Below are 15416 nucleotides of genomic sequence, written 5' to 3'. Positions count from 1 at the left end.
AATTTTTTCAAAAATTAAAAAAAAATAAATTTAATTTTTTTGAAAATTATAAAAAATTTTTTTTAAGTTTTTTAAAGTTTAAAAAAAAATTAAAAATTTTTGAAAAATTAAAGAAAAATTTGGAGCAGCTCAAAATAAAAAAAAAACAATTTAAAAAAATCATCTCTTAATGTCTGTTTCTGTCTTTAAAAAAAAAGTGAAATCTAGTTGTGAGAAAAATAAACCAAAAAATTAAATAAAAAATAAAGTGGAAAAAAATCCTACAAGAGACCCAAACCGACAATAATTTCCGTTGTTAATTCACTATTTGATGTTAAAATATGGAATTGTAAAAAATTTCATGCGAGTTATTAGAAATTATACAAAAAGAACTGAAGATTTTAGGGAGAAAATCTGTATTACTAAACAAATTTTTAAAATCTTAAGGAAAAATAATAAAATTGATGATCAAATTGAAAGATTTTTTATTTATTTAATTTTCAACTTAAATTTTAGGTTTACAAGCTAAAATTGTGCGCTTTAAATTAAATTAAAAAAAAAAAAAATAATTTGAATTTCTTTTAAAATTAAAAAAAAAATCTTAATAATTTTGTTAAAATTATTTTTAATTAAAAAATAATTAAAATTAAAATATTTATTTTTAAATTTTGACTTCGAAAAAATTTTTTAAAAATATTATTTATTTAAATTAATTTAATTAATTAAATAATTTAAATTTATTAATTATTTAAAAAAAAATTAATTAATCTTCGAAGTTAAAATTTTAAAAATATAGTTCTTTAATTAATTTTTAAATATTTTTTTCAAGAAATTTTTTTTTTCAATTTTAAAAGAAATTGAATTAATTTTTTTTTCAATTTAATTTAAAGCGACCTTAACAAAAAAAGTAAAAAAAATGCATTTTTCCTCCTCAGCACAGCGAGAAGTGTCAAAAAAATATCAATTTATTTCCTCTTTTTCTTGCCTTCCTTCCTTCCACGCCTCCTCTTGCCCGTTGCCGTCTTCGGCGACGCCTTTTTCGCGACATTCGGCTTGACAATTCGCGCATTTTGTACATTCGCACTGCTAATTTTCCGCGATGCCGTCAAATGTTGCGACACCATCGTGTACAAATGCCTCCGTTCCGCCAACATTTGCAAAAAAGTACAAATAAATTCGTCGTAATTGTGCGTCCTTCGACAATCATCGACTTTGAACATTTCCCGTCGCTCATTTTCATCCAACAAACTTTGTTCCGTCGACGAAATTTCGGATTCTAAATTTTTTAGCAGCGCCAAGAGATCTTTCGGACTAAAAGCTCCCGATTCAAAAAGCGACGATTGCGAGGATGATGGAACAGATTCTGATTTGTTGTCATTTTCTTTTTGTTCGGCATCGCCTTGTTCAGTCTTGACGATTTTTTCCAAAGCCGCATGAACGATCGCTTGGTTCGTTTTCAGCATTTTGAGTTTGTGTTGAATGGCGATGCGACGATCTGGCACGACAGCCATCAAACTGAAACGAATGTCTCCCGTGCCAAGACGATCGACCATAACGCGACGAAATTTGTCAGTCCATTGCTCGCCTTCTTCCCACGGACCGTGATCTTGCGGATAAGGCTTCAAGCCATCGAGTTCGAAGAGTTTTCCGTTAATTGGCACGAAACTGACAAAATGAAAGGCTTCGCCGGTGAATCTTCCTGTGCTGATTCCGCCTGAATTGCGTTCGACACGACGTTTTGCGCCGCTTGAAGCGTGGGAATTGTGAGCGCAAGCAAGTTCGGGCGTATTTCCGATTGCCAAGCCTTTGTTTTCGGGTGACATGCCTTTTGTGTGAAGCTTTAAACGACTTAAAGTTGAACCTAAATCGATATCTGAGCAATTTAGCAGAACTGAAAGCAAGGCATGAGTTGCACACGAATTTGGAACGACTTGTTGAGCAAAGAAAATGCTGACAAAAAAATAATTTTCGTTAAATTAATTTTTTATTTTGTGAAAATTTTCATGATTTTTCAATTTTTTCTATTTAAAAATTTTTTTATTAATTTTAAATGAATTTTTAAATATTTTTTTTTATTTTTAAAATTTAATTTTTTTAAATAAAAATTAAATTATTTAAGAATTTTAAAATTTTTTTTTCGAATATTTTCAAAATTTTTATTTTTTTTTTAATTTTTTTTTTTAATTTTTAAATTTTTTTTAATTATTTTTTTTTACAAATTCCCTATTTTTTACTATTTTCTGTAGAATTTTTTATTTTATTTATATTTAAATTTTTTTTAAATAAAAATTTTTTTTTTGAATTTTCAAAAAAAAAAAAAATAATAATAATAAATAAATAAAAATAATTAAATTTTTTAAAATTTTTCTTAGAATTTTTTATTAAACGGGTAAAAAAAAAAAATAAAATTTTTTTTTTTTTTTATTTACCTGAATTTTCAAAAAAAAAAAAAAAAAATAAAAAAAATTGAATTTTTTAAAATTTTTCTCAAGGATTAAATTTTTAACTTTTTCTGAATTTTTATTTTTTTTATTTTTATAGTAAAATATGAAAAATCATGAAAATTTTCAAATAAATTTCAAATTTCAACTTACTCATTAACAGCTTCCTCATCTTTCACAAAAGTTTCTGTGGTTTCAACAATTTTCCTTCGTGCTCGACGCTCTTCACTCCATCGAAACAAGAAAATAAAGCCATAAACGGGTCCTTCGATACTTCGATGTAGCTCGTAAATTTCCTCAACTTGAACGCCTTTTACGCCGAAATCCTCCAACAAAAGTGTGAATAATCCGGGATCGCTTTCGAGCTCAAGCCAACCTTCCGTTAGCGTGTTAATATCTACTGGCATGTTTTTCATCTTTTTTTGGCTCTAAAAATTGAAAAAAAAATTGGATTAATTGGAAATCCCAAAAAAAAAAGTGAAATATTGATTTTTAAGATTTTTTGAAGATTTTTGAGAAAATTTTTTATTTACCTGAATGCCAAATTAATAGTTTTTCAAGAAAATCGAATTTTTATTCAAAAATTTGATGAATTTCAATGAAAAAAGCCATAAAATTTAGATTCAATAATTGTGCAATTTTTTTGTTTACCTTTTTTATGAAAATTGCCTTTCATGCTAATTCAGTACGGCGTTGTTCATATATGACGTCACTTATGGTATCGTTCATTTTAAACGAAATTTTCATTTTTTTAAATTACATATTTTTTGAAATAAATAATTAAAAATTAAAAGTTATTTTGAAATAAATAATTTTATTTGAAATAATTTTAATTAATTTATTAAAAATTTATTTTTTAATTTTTATTAAAAAATGAGTTGGATTTTAGTTTTTAAATGAGCAAAATTTATTTTTTTTTTAAATTTTTATTTTATTTTTTTAAATTTTATTTATAATTAAATTTTTATTTAAAAAAAATCGGCCATTCATTATTTTAATAAATTATTTAAAGAATTTTTTTAAATAATAAAAATTAAAAAAAAAATAAAGAATAATTTACCTAATTAAATTAATTAAAATTAAAAAATAAAATTAAAATAAAATTTAAGAAAAAATTATTTAATGAAAAAAATAATAAATAAATTAATTTAATAAAATTATTAAAATAAAATACATAAATTTTAACGGTTTCACGAAAAAATAAAATTTAAAAGTTACTCCAAATACGAACCATTTTTGAATTTGAAACACTTGTCCCCATATTGAAAAAGAAAACATCTGGTCAACTTCTTCAGATTCGGAACAAAAATCAAAACAGACGAATTTTCATCGAAATTCCCAGTGAAATTCATCATTAATTTATCAAAATGGTGCTTTTGACTGCTGTGAGAAACGCCGCTAAACGTGTGCCGAGCATCAGATTCCGAGCTGGCGTAAGATTTTTCATTTTTTTCAAGAAATCCAAAATTTTTCTCTCACCTGATGATTTTTTGCACAAAAAAATTTTCGGATTTCTTTAAATTCAAAGCAAGAAAATTTAATTTTTATTCATTTTAGCAACCTCAAGCTGCCTCCGCAAGTCATGGATCTCAATCTGCCTCATCCGGATCTTCACAAGTAAGCTCAAACGCTCAACCCGTTCGTGTAAGTTCGTGCTGTCATGTAATAATTCCTCACATTTTGTCTCTTAACATCGTTCACTTTGACTTTTTCTTATCATTTTGTCACCTTATCATCAAAAATTGACCATAAAAGTTGATTTTATTGCAAATTTATTATTTTTTAGAGAATTTAATTGCTTCTGAAACTCCCGAAAACTCTCGCTCGTTACATAACACACTGTTAAAAATTATTTTTGTTTATTTTTGCAGCAAGGTCATGCTATCGAGAGTTATCAGTTGCCCCCGAGATACAAGAGACTGCCAATTGACGAGGCTGAAATTGAGATGATTAACAGCGGATTTTGGCATAAATAAATTTTTATTGAAAAAATATTCTCAGTCGATGTTCCAAGCAATTAGAAACCTAAATTATCAAAAAAAGTTTTATTTTGTGTAAAAAATTAAAAAGAATCTAAATTTTTTGAATGAAAATACCTCACAAATTAATAATTTATTAAAGATCCAATATAGAATTTGATTGAAAATTCAAAAATTATGAATTTTTTAAATAGAAAATGTTCGTGAAGAGGCTCAAAAATTATTATTTCAAGGCTTGAGGTTAAAATATGAAAAAAAAAATTTAAGAAATTTATTTTTATATTATGATTTTAAAAAAATGATTATTTTATTAAAAAATGAATAAATTTTTTAAAATTATTTATAATTGAATAATAATAATTTTTTTAATTAATAATAATAAATAATTTTAAGTAATTTTTAGAAAAACTTTAAAATTTAAAAATTATTTCTTGAATTTTTTATTAAAAAATTAATTTAAAAAAATATTTATTTTTAGAATTTAAAAAATTATTTTTAAATTTATTAACAAATTAATTAAATAATTATTTAATTAGGAAAAAAAATCAATATTTTTTTTAATTAATGATTTCACAGAATTAAAATAATTTAAAAAGTTATTTGCAAACGATATTTTCATTGCTTAAAAATTATATTATTTTTTTTATTATTTTTTAATTAAATTATATTTTTTATTTTTTTCTTTGAACCAAAAATTTTAAATTTTATTTATTCGAAATATTTTTAAAAATATTTTGAAAAGTTTTTTGACTAAAAGTATCGAAATTTTTTAATTAATTCAAAGTTAATATTTTTTCAAATAAAAATTTTCAAAATTATTTTTTAAATTTTATTTTATTTAATTTTTATTATTTTAAAAAAAAAAAATTAAAAAAATATTTTTGAAAATTTTTATTTGAAAAAATATTAATTTTGAATTAATAAAAATTTTGATACTTTTAGTCAAAAAATTTTTCAAAATATTTTGTTTAAATATTTTTTTTTCAGTAATATTTTGAGCTCGAGCCTTTAAAAATAAAAAAAAAATAAAATTCAGTAAAAAAATTTAAATTTATTCAACAAAAGCATCTCTGGCACAAAATTATCACAAATTTCATTCCTTTGGATCCTTTTCAAAATTCCTCGAGTAAATCGCGAACGTCAAAAGATCCGTTTTGCTTTCCTTCAATTCCATAAAAATCTGAATCTCCCCATTTTCTCCTGATTTTTCTTCATATCCATAATCTTTCGACTCAAAAGGCATTATTGCTGCATCCAAAGTACTCGGCATAAACAAAATATTGTCATCTTTTTTATAAGAAGTTCGAATTTTAATGGAATTAAACTTCAATTTGTCATGAACAGGCACTTGATGTCTTGTCCCGCATGATTTTAACGAGTCGTCAGTACATGCGATGACTCCACAAACCTTCACAGCCCCATCAGCAAATCCATCAAAGGTTCGTATCCCGTCATAAGCCGCAATTCTGTAGATATAAAATGGCGAATCAGGCGAAGTTTCGAGAATTTCCGTGTCTAAATCGAATTTACAGCAGAATTTTTCGCTACAAATCTCGTGATTTTGATTCGTTTGACTGAAATTCACGATGGAAGTGTTATAAACATCGAGTTGATCGCGTTTTAGTTTCAACTTTAGCATGTCCATTGGGTCAAAGTACTTGATTTCCGGCAAAAATTCGTGATTCGTGGATTGTTTCTTCGGGATTTCCGCGATGTAAACCTTATTTGAGCCCAAAAAATTCATCACAGCCGTCAAAGCTCCTGATTTTCCGTGATAAATTCCTGTCCCCGTGCTGCCAACTGTCGGAAATGAGGCTCCTGAAGCGATAAAATTGACAGAATTCTTAAAGGCCCATCCTTGTTGCGCTTGAACAGCTGTCAAAAAGGGCAATTCCGAGAACCACATCGTTGGATAAAGGAAATCTTTCACTCCGTCTCGCACTAATTGCACTGCCGGCAGTTCAAACATCAAGTCAAAGCAGATAAATTGCCCGAAAGTCACGCCAAAATCCGTTTCAAAGGGAATACTTTCGGGTTTTTCGGGTCGACTGATGCCCGTTTCGCCAAAAAGATTCACTTTTCGGTACATCGAGACGACAATTCCTTCTCTGTCGAAGACGACATTCGTGTTGAAACGCTTTAATTTCGTTTCCGGACAATTTTTGTCGCTTTTCGGGTCACAATTTGCCTTTTCCGTTAAATTTATGAGGACATATTTTTTGGATTTTCGAGCGGCGCACGAGACATTCTTAATTATCACGTCAAAATAATCCTTTGACTCGCACGGATTCACTTTCAACTGCGGATCTGGCACAAAAACCGCACTTTCGAGATTATTTAAAGACGATTCGGGAAAAACTAGGATGTCGACATCTTTCGTTTCAGGTGCAAGGATGATTTTTGTGTATTCGGCGAGATTTTCTTCCGCTTCGCGATGCGGTTCGGTCCAATGACGAATTTTCTCGTACTCGACAGCGCCGGCGACATACGTTGAAGAATCAGGAGTTGAGTGCTAAAAATAAAAAAAAAAAAAAAATATTTTTTTAATAATTTTTAAGAAATTCTTACAGCAAAAGCTCCAGAAGCCAAAAATGTTAAAAGAAGAATTTTGCTAATCATTGTCGAAAAAGTCGTTCGATCGTTACAAAGTTCGACAATGAACTAAACAAATCGAGACTCGACGACGCAATTCGTGTTTTTGCCGCTTATCGTTTACTTTTTGTCTGTGTCATCTTTATCCATGCTGCCTGCCCCATAGACTTCCGAACGTATTTACCTACGAATTAAAATAACAAAAAAAAAGTGAGTCAACGTAAGTATTTTTAACTGTGCTGCTGATAAATAGTGAAGAAACCGGAATGCGGTGCAAGTATGTGTGAGAAGTGCAGTTTGGAGAATTTTTCGTTTTTTTTTGATTTCTAATTAATTTTTTTAAAAATTAAAAAAAAATTAAGTTAGATTTTTTCAAAATTAAAAATTATTTTTTTTTAATAAAATAAAATTATAAAAAAATAAATAAAAAGTTAAATTAAATTTAAAAAAAAAATTGAATTAAATTAAATTAATTTTTTTAAATAATAAAATAAAACAAAAATTATTCTTTTAATTTGATTTTTTAAATTTAATTTAATTTAATTTTTTATAATATAATTTTTTAAAATTTAATTTAATATTAGATTTTTTTTTTAAATTTTAGTTTAGTTTTAAAATTTTTTTTATAGTTTTTTAAACTTTATATCAACGATTTATGGTAAAATTCTTAAAAATTAAATTTCATTATTTCATGAAATAATTTTTTAATTAAATTTATTTAAAAAAAATAATTTTTAAAAATTCTCTGCGTTAGTATTGATTTTTTAAATAAAAATTTATAAAAAAAAAAATAAATTTATAAAATTTTTTAAATTTTTACAAAAATTATCAATTTTTAAAAATATAATTGGAATTAATTTTTTTTTTAATTTTGAAAATTTTAGAAAAATAAAAAAATCTGAAAAAGTTTTTTTTTATTTTTATAAAAATATTGTTAAAGAATTTTTTTTTAGTTTATTAAAATTAATCTTACAATATGTGATAAAGTGTAACCACAGTCGATGGTTTTTGTTTCCTTATCGTCGAGACGTGTCGTATAAGATGATTTGCGGAATACACAAAATGCATGCAGTTACTTTGTTGAAAATTAATCAATATAAATTTAATACCTGATCCGATAAGGAAATCTCATTAAGACGATTATTATTTGTTTATTTTATGTGGCAAAAGACGATTAACACGTTGATAAGATTGATTTATTTTCTGCTTGTAATGAATGAAAGGAAGTGCAAACACGCGGTTTGAATTTTTCCGTTATTTTACAAAATTTGATAAAAAAAAATTTTTAAATAATTTTCAAGGACATCCAAATTTCTGAAAATATCATAAAAAATTAAAGATTAAAAAAATGAAAAAATTATTTAATTTAATTTAATTTTTTAATTTTGAAAAAATTAAGCATAAAAATAATTATAAAATATAAAAATTTTAATCTAAAATTAAATAAAAAAAAAAAATAAAAAACTTAAAAAAAAATTAAAATAAAAAAAAAATAATTTAAAAAATATAAAATTAATTAAAAAATTTTTTTTTCTTAGACTCAAAAAAAAAATTAAATCAATTTTTTTATTTAATTTTTATTTTGATTTAAATATTTTTTAATTTTTTTTTTAATATAGAAAAATATTTTTTTTTTAATTTTTTAATATTTTTTTGACATTTTATGACATAAAAACTTTCCATGACTCGCAAAAATGCCAATCATCTGAGAAGATTTCCATGTAAAAGGTGTGATTTTCACATATTTGAAAATAATGAAAGTAAGTGACATAATGACTCAGCTGATTCGTATTATCACATATGTTTATCAATATTGACACGTTTTTATCTTGGAATCTTATCTTATCTTGTTCGAGGAAAAGTTTGTGGTATTTGACGTCAATGAACTTTTTCTGAAAATTAAATTTTAGCTATTTTTTTTTTTTAATTTAATTAAAAAATGCTTTGTAAGAAATTTTCTATTTTTAGAAAAAATTAAAAATTAATTTAAATTACTAAAAAAAATTTTTAGTAAAATTTCTCCAAACAATATTTATCTTTGACCCTTTTGCTGATATCACAGATCTCTTCCATTGTTGACACAATTTTTGTCTATGATATTCCGGACACAAATTTACGTTCTAAGAAAATATTTGCTCAGGATTTGACAATAATTTACATCAAATGAACTTTACTTTACCTCCATCTTGACCAAAAGTTGTAAATAAACCAAAAATCTCTTGTTTGCGAATCTATTATCCTTTTGTGTCGAGTCGCATTGTTGTCAACCGGCACAAAATTTAAAGTCTAATGAAAAAGACATGTTTTAATATAAACAAATAAATATTATCAGCAATAAACTTGAACTCTTCACATTTGACTATCAAATCTCTCTTTCTCTCTTTAGGATTATAGACTTAATTATTCATTCATCAGCATCTGTGTTTATATGGCTTTTGCTTCCAGAATAATTATTTATAGAGCAAAATGCAATTTTCTGAGACGAAATTTGCAAGATGACAAACAATTCTCCGTAGAGCCATTTCTTTTGTCTTCATCTCGAAGGTTATTTAAATTTTCACGAACCTTTAACCCGAAAGTTCAAGTTGTAATGAAAAACAAACAAAACACACAAAATTGCTTCATTTTTTATTGAATTCGATTTTGATCGATAAATACGTTACGCATTGTATAATTACAGGATCCATAAAGAGGTTCATTCAATGACCCCATGAACGCAATTTTACTCCCAAGCCGCCTTTTATTAGAAAATACATAAACGTTGTCTGTTCGGATATCGCTTTAAAAAAAATGGGAGCTTAGACCGCACGAACGATGGAACAGAAGAAGAGAAGAAGTCAAAGTCATAATAAAATCATCACGTTATTTTAACTCACTTGAGTAAGTAAATAATTTGTTAGCAGCTTTTTTCAGCAGCAATATCGTTTCTCCTTTATAAACCCATCATAAAACAACCAACACGGAGGAAAAACAAGAGATTTTATGATCGTTTTATTATTTTTTTTGTTGCTATTTTATTTTTTCATTTATGATTTTTATGATTATCATTAAAAAAACGAGCAAGAAGGAAATTTCCTACAATGTTTAAAAAGTTTTTAATTTAATTCAACGCAAGCGACTCACTCAATGGAACCAAACAATATAAAAACATAAAAAAATCACAGAACATCACAATGGATAAATAGATTCTTTTAATCCACTTTTTTTTCTTCTCATTCTCTCAGAGTTGCCATTTCTTGCTCAAAAACAAAAGTTTCTTGATGCACGTTTGGTTAAAGTTTTGAGCTATCTGTCCGCGCGCGTCGTGGTTGTAAAAAAATTTGTTCTCAATCCTTTTATGTGTTGAATAACACAAAAAAAATTTTGTACAATAAAAGTTCATAAACTCAATTTATCAAAAGGCTAACTTACTTGACTGTTTTATTATTATCTGTAGCGCTTAATTTTAGATATATTCATGTATTTTTTATAGTTTACATTTTTTTTGTATTGTTAGAAACTATGAATGAATTTTTTATTTCACATTTTGTATGAAAGAAGAGAAAAAAAAGTATGAATGAAACTAGTAGACCGTTTGATTTTTATTGTGTGGGTCGTTCATTCGTTGTCGTCGTTGTGCATTAGATAAATATATTGTTTAAATGAATATATTACCATTGTTGTATCAATTAATAAAACGCGTTAAATAAAGACCAGAATTTTTTTCGTGAAAATTTGTGCATGGGTTTTGTCATGTGAGCGTATTTTAATAAGATGTTCAATATAATTTTCATAATTTTGTTTAAAATTTCAAGTAAGGTCATTTAATTTAAATGATATTTTGCGAAACTGGCTCATGAGCGATATGCCTTGACATATGAAAGGATTTTTTAATTATATAAAATGGTTTGTGCTTTTAAAATTGACAAATTATATTGTTCTGTTCCATTATATTTTTGTGTTTCGTCTTAAGTTCGACTGTGTTTAATGCTTGTATTCGCCTTTAATATAGTAAGTCTTTCATTTTTCTAAGAGTCTTTCTAATTATGGTCAAATGCGATGCTTGATGATTTTGAAAGCTGAGGTTTGGTTTCTTTGATATTAATTTCTTTTTTTTTGTTTTGGTAAGAAATGAAGAAATGGTTCTTCAACTTAAATTTTTTGTTGGATGGAAGCTTAAGAATTCCTTCAAGTTTAAGAAAAAGGTTTATGAAGAAACATGGCTTGATCCCTTTGATCATTTTTCCTTTTAACTCCTCCAACTCGTTGGGCGCATGTAGGGCAAGAACGGCTCGAGGATGACGACAGCTTCAATTAACGCAATCTGGAGACAAAGCGATTTTGTAACGGCTGGACTTTTACATATAGCTCGTGTTTTGCCTTAAGATGGTCTTGGAGCCTTTGCGGGACGAAGCTTTGATTCTGCCAGCAGCATTCTCGTTCATCTTTCCCCATGTGTTGCAGAGAAACGCAGGTCAGGGCATTGCCAAACGCATAAATCGTGTATGGCGGCTCGAGTTGTTCTTCCTGGGCTACGACGATCATGTAGCTCTGCGACGATGACGAGAAGACTATCAAGTTTGATATTGCTCGATAGTAGCAGGTCTTTTTGACACCGAAAGGCACATCAACGTCGGATTCCTCGACCGGGTTTGGCAACTCAAGGGACGCTGCAAGTGCTTGTCGCACTTTGGCAGGCTTTCGGGCGTCCTTGGCGAGAGCTTCGAGATCGATGTCCGGTTGGATTTGGCGAAACGTCACCGCTAGATCCTCCAGCTGCTTGCCGCAAGAAGGGGGTACCACGTACCAAGTGTGAGGACCGATCTAAAAAAAAAAAAGATTTTCAAAATTTGAGTAAAAAATAGTAAAAATCTTACCTTTTGAGCAACATATCACAGAAATCTTGTGAAAAATCATAAATTTTCAAAACTTATAAAAAATCTAAAAAAAAAAAATAAATTTTTATGATTCAACATGTAACAGACAGACAGCTTTTTGTCACTTACCTCCCAATAATTTCACACGAAACGCCATTCCCGGTAAGTAAGTATAAAACATGATAACAGTAAAAATTAAATAAATCATCTTAATTATGCGCCTTAGTTACTCCTTTTAACAACAGCGAGCATGTGTGTTATGTTTTGCCGTGTCTGTAATTAGTCAACAAGATTTTAAACAAAGTCACACTTTTGACAAGAAAATATGAGGTTGTTGTCATAAAATAAACACACATACACTCACACAGAGAGAAATCTAACAGTTGCTGGTAGGTGTTTAAAATTCTAATTTTTGTTGTGTGTGATCTTAATCAAAAGAGGGGCGTATTCTCTTCGAGGCATATTTTGTGCTTGATGTTTTCTATAAATAATTATTATTTTAAAGCTATCTATCCAAGCAAAAACTGATTTATGCAAGAATATTTTTGTGTTTTAGCTCGCACAGGGAAGCAAAGCAATATAATATAAATTAATTCCACAAACAAAAATAAATGACTGGTAATCAATTTCACCATATCGCCAACAAACTGTATACCTTAATTTATTCCAAATTGCACATAAACAAAATTGAGATAGATATTGACGATGCGTGGCGTGGAGAGGAGCTTCAGGTGAGTATGTGTGTGTGTGTTATTTGTCTAGTGTAGTGTTATTAAATAGCAATTAAAATTTATTTAATAATTTACCGATCAACAGAAAATTGCATGTTTGTTAATCAAGCTCATCATTCTCCGCTCATTGATTCGCTTGTTGTTGTTGTATGGTACGTGTCTGTAATGCAAATGCAAATATCGGAGCAAATAATTTATCACACCGGGATTCAATGCAAAAAGATAATGTTCATTATGATGTGAGCGAAGCTATTGGATGCAGGCTTCGTGTTAAAGGTGTCTGACTTTTCTATCCAGCGCTCAAATGGCTCGGTACTTGTTCGACATTATCATTTGTAGATTTATGCCTCGTCTTATGTGCATCTACAACATCGACGGAAAAAGGGAACGACGGACAACGAGGAAATGAGCATTTGAAAATTATTTGGAAAATTGCCTAAAAATATTAGAGTACAGCTCGCACACATGTGAACGCGAATTACCGAAGGATATGTCGGTTTTGTAGCCACGTTTGCCAAAATTATATATAATAGATAAATGGAGAGGAGAGACATGATACATACCTACGATGAGGATGAGCAAAAGCAAACACGAGACCTTAATTTGATGGCGTTTTATAGTGAAACGTGTAAGTTACAAGCTTTTTTTGTCCCATTTTTACGATGTTTGTTTTCAGAGACTAACCCTTTTTTACTTTTTAGATCCTTCGAAATCCTGAAATAGAAAAAAATTTGTTTAAAATAGCCTGTGAAGATTTTTGGTAAGTTTTATATTTTAAATTTGTAAATTTCATTATTCCAATTGATTCAAACCAAGCATAAATATTAAAATAAAAAATTAATTAATTTTATAAAATAAAAAAAAATATTTAGGTAAAAATAATATAAAATTTTTAAAAAATAAAAATAAAATAAAATTAACCAAAAAAATTAAATTAAATAATAATTAAAAAATAAAATAAAATTAAAAAAAAAATAATTAAAAATTAAATAAAATTAACCATAAAAATTTATAAAAAAAAATAAATAAAATAGGAATTTAAATTAAAGTAAAAAAAATAAAAATTAAAAAAATTAAATTAACAAATAAAAAAATAATAAAAATTAAATTAAATATAAAAATTAAAATAAAATATAAGAAAAAAATAAATTAAATAAAAAAAATAAACTAAAAATAAAATAAAATAAAACCAAACAAAAATTAAAATTAAAAAAAAATAAAAAGATTAATTTTAACCAAACAAAAAAATAAATATAATAAATATAAAAAATAAATAATAAAAAAATAATTTAAAAAATAATAACAAAATATAAAAATAAAATAAAAAAATTAAGAAAAAAAAAATTAAACAAAAAATACTCACAAACCTCCGGAAAAATTGCATTTCCATCACTGAACGTTCATCTGGGCTTTTATTAAAATTGCGAAGTTAATCAAGAATTTCAGCCATTTTTTTCCCTGTCTCTTCGCTTTAAAATTTAATGTTCCTACAATTCCAAGTCAGGTATCTCATTTCAATTTAATTTTACATATTTTCATAACATTTGTCTTTTTTTTGTTAGTTTTTTTTTATCTCTTTCTCTATAATATGCAGTTACATGTCGTCGTTGTCTACAACATCGCCGTCGTCGTCATCATCATCTGATACACAGAAAAATCGCACGATGCTTGAGCTTCTGCCAGAAATATTTCAAAAAACTACAAGATTCCTCTTCGGTCGTCATCTAAATTCACATATCTCGTTGCTCATGTTGTTGTTGTTGTTGCTGTTCTCTTTCGCTTAAACAATATTATGTCATAATAATAAATGTGTTCGTGAAACTCGGCCCGACACATCCACGAATGCATCAAGACAACTCGGCAAAACACACGCAAATTACATTAATAAAATATAAATAACAATCGCGTATGTTCACTTCTCATTTTTTTCCTCTTCGTTGTCGTTCTGAAATCTTACTTTCGCGAAAAAGACGCGAAGAAAGAAGAATCAGAGCAAAATCACATCAAGTGATTTATATTTCAGAAGACAATGTATTTAATCAAAAAAAAGTGAGTTTGTATGTGTTAAATTCGCAAAACAGCTGAAGTATGATTAACAGCGAAATAATGAAGTTTGTGCGGAATTAAATTTTGTGTAAAGGAGTTTTTCAATTCGCTCTCCGAAAATTTTATTAATGAACCATAACGAAAGTTATTTCTTATTATTTTTATTATTATGAAAAACTTCCTTCGTACTTTGGAATTTCAACGTCTCTTTGCTTTATTTTATTGTTGAACTTTATCTATTAAAGCGTAATGCGAGATCGTTTAAATGCTCCGTCTTCACATTCCTTCAAACTCAAGTCAAAGTTTTTCTCGGCACTACTTACTTGCCGTTAAAAAAAGGAAAGCAATCAATTTCGTTTCAATTATTCAGGATTCGGTTCTGGATAGAAACATACGGCAGATGTTGAATTTTCTTCGATTCCGATTGAGAGATGAAAATTTTATTGGGGATTTTTTCTCAGTTACAATTAGAGTTTGAGATGCCTTTTGGGTGTGCGGAGGAAAAACAAGCAGCGATTGATCGGTAAGTGAATTAAAGTTTTAAATTAACTAACAAAGTTTTCTTTTAGGATTTTTTTTTCAAATGGACCATTTCAAAGCTAATGTAATGATGTCTGATTTTAATTCAAAAACAATTTCGTAACTTAAAGTTAACAAGATTTTCACTGAATGAAAATCAATATGCAAACAATTAGAGATTGACAGGAAATGGTCTGATGCACAATTGCCCATATCATATGGAGAAATTCAATTTGCATCATTTGAAGAGCAATTTACTCATGTAACATATAA

The 15416-nt window shown here is 27.1% G+C and overlaps 3 protein-coding genes across 5 annotated transcripts; 1 reads left to right on the top strand and 2 right to left on the bottom strand.

Moving 5' to 3' along the window:
* Positions 1–480: 480 nt before the first annotated feature.
* Positions 481–3067, bottom strand: LOC134836892 (ubiquitin carboxyl-terminal hydrolase calypso). Of its 2 annotated transcripts, XR_010162328.1 has the most exons (4): positions 2954–3067; positions 2574–2848; positions 874–1929; positions 481–504 (listed from the first exon to the last, which is right to left on the bottom strand). XR_010162328.1 is itself a non-coding variant. In XM_063852163.1 (3 exons), exons 2-3 carry the CDS (start codon positions 2834–2836, stop codon positions 945–947), a joined length of 1248 nt encoding a protein of 415 aa, XP_063708233.1. In that variant the 5' UTR covers positions 2837–2848; positions 2954–3067; the 3' UTR covers positions 804–944. The 2 variants fall into 2 exon arrangements, 1 of the variants encoding a protein (XP_063708233.1); XM_063852163.1 differs by lacking the exon at positions 481–504 and having other exon boundaries at positions 804–1929.
* A 635-nt stretch (positions 3068–3702) lies between these two features.
* LOC134838554 (uncharacterized) lies at positions 3703–4590 on the top strand. 2 transcript variants are annotated; one of them, XM_063854101.1, is made up of 3 exons: positions 3703–3853; positions 3978–4037; positions 4292–4590. In XM_063854101.1, the coding sequence occupies exons 1-3, from the start codon at positions 3788–3790 to the stop codon at positions 4394–4396; spliced, it is 231 nt and encodes a 76-aa protein (XP_063710171.1). In that variant the 5' UTR covers positions 3703–3787; the 3' UTR covers positions 4397–4590. The 2 variants fall into 2 exon arrangements, with proteins under 2 accessions (XP_063710171.1, XP_063710169.1); XM_063854099.1 differs by having other exon boundaries at positions 3978–4064; positions 4292–4585.
* An 840-nt stretch (positions 4591–5430) lies between these two features.
* LOC134829713 (vanin-like protein 1) lies at positions 5431–7178 on the bottom strand. The gene is made up of 2 exons (XM_063842938.1): positions 6968–7178; positions 5431–6911 (listed from the first exon to the last, which is right to left on the bottom strand). Exons 1-2 carry the CDS (start codon positions 7016–7018, stop codon positions 5493–5495), a joined length of 1470 nt encoding a protein of 489 aa, XP_063699008.1. The 5' UTR covers positions 7019–7178; the 3' UTR covers positions 5431–5492.
* Positions 7179–15416: the final 8238 nt, after the last annotated feature.

Source organism: Culicoides brevitarsis, chromosome 1 (genome assembly GCF_036172545.1).
Source record: "Culicoides brevitarsis isolate CSIRO-B50_1 chromosome 1, AGI_CSIRO_Cbre_v1, whole genome shotgun sequence".
Taxonomy (NCBI): domain Eukaryota; kingdom Metazoa; phylum Arthropoda; class Insecta; order Diptera; family Ceratopogonidae; genus Culicoides; species Culicoides brevitarsis.
The sequence above is the reverse complement of the archived record's forward strand: the minus strand, read 5'-3'. Positions and strand labels throughout refer to the sequence as shown.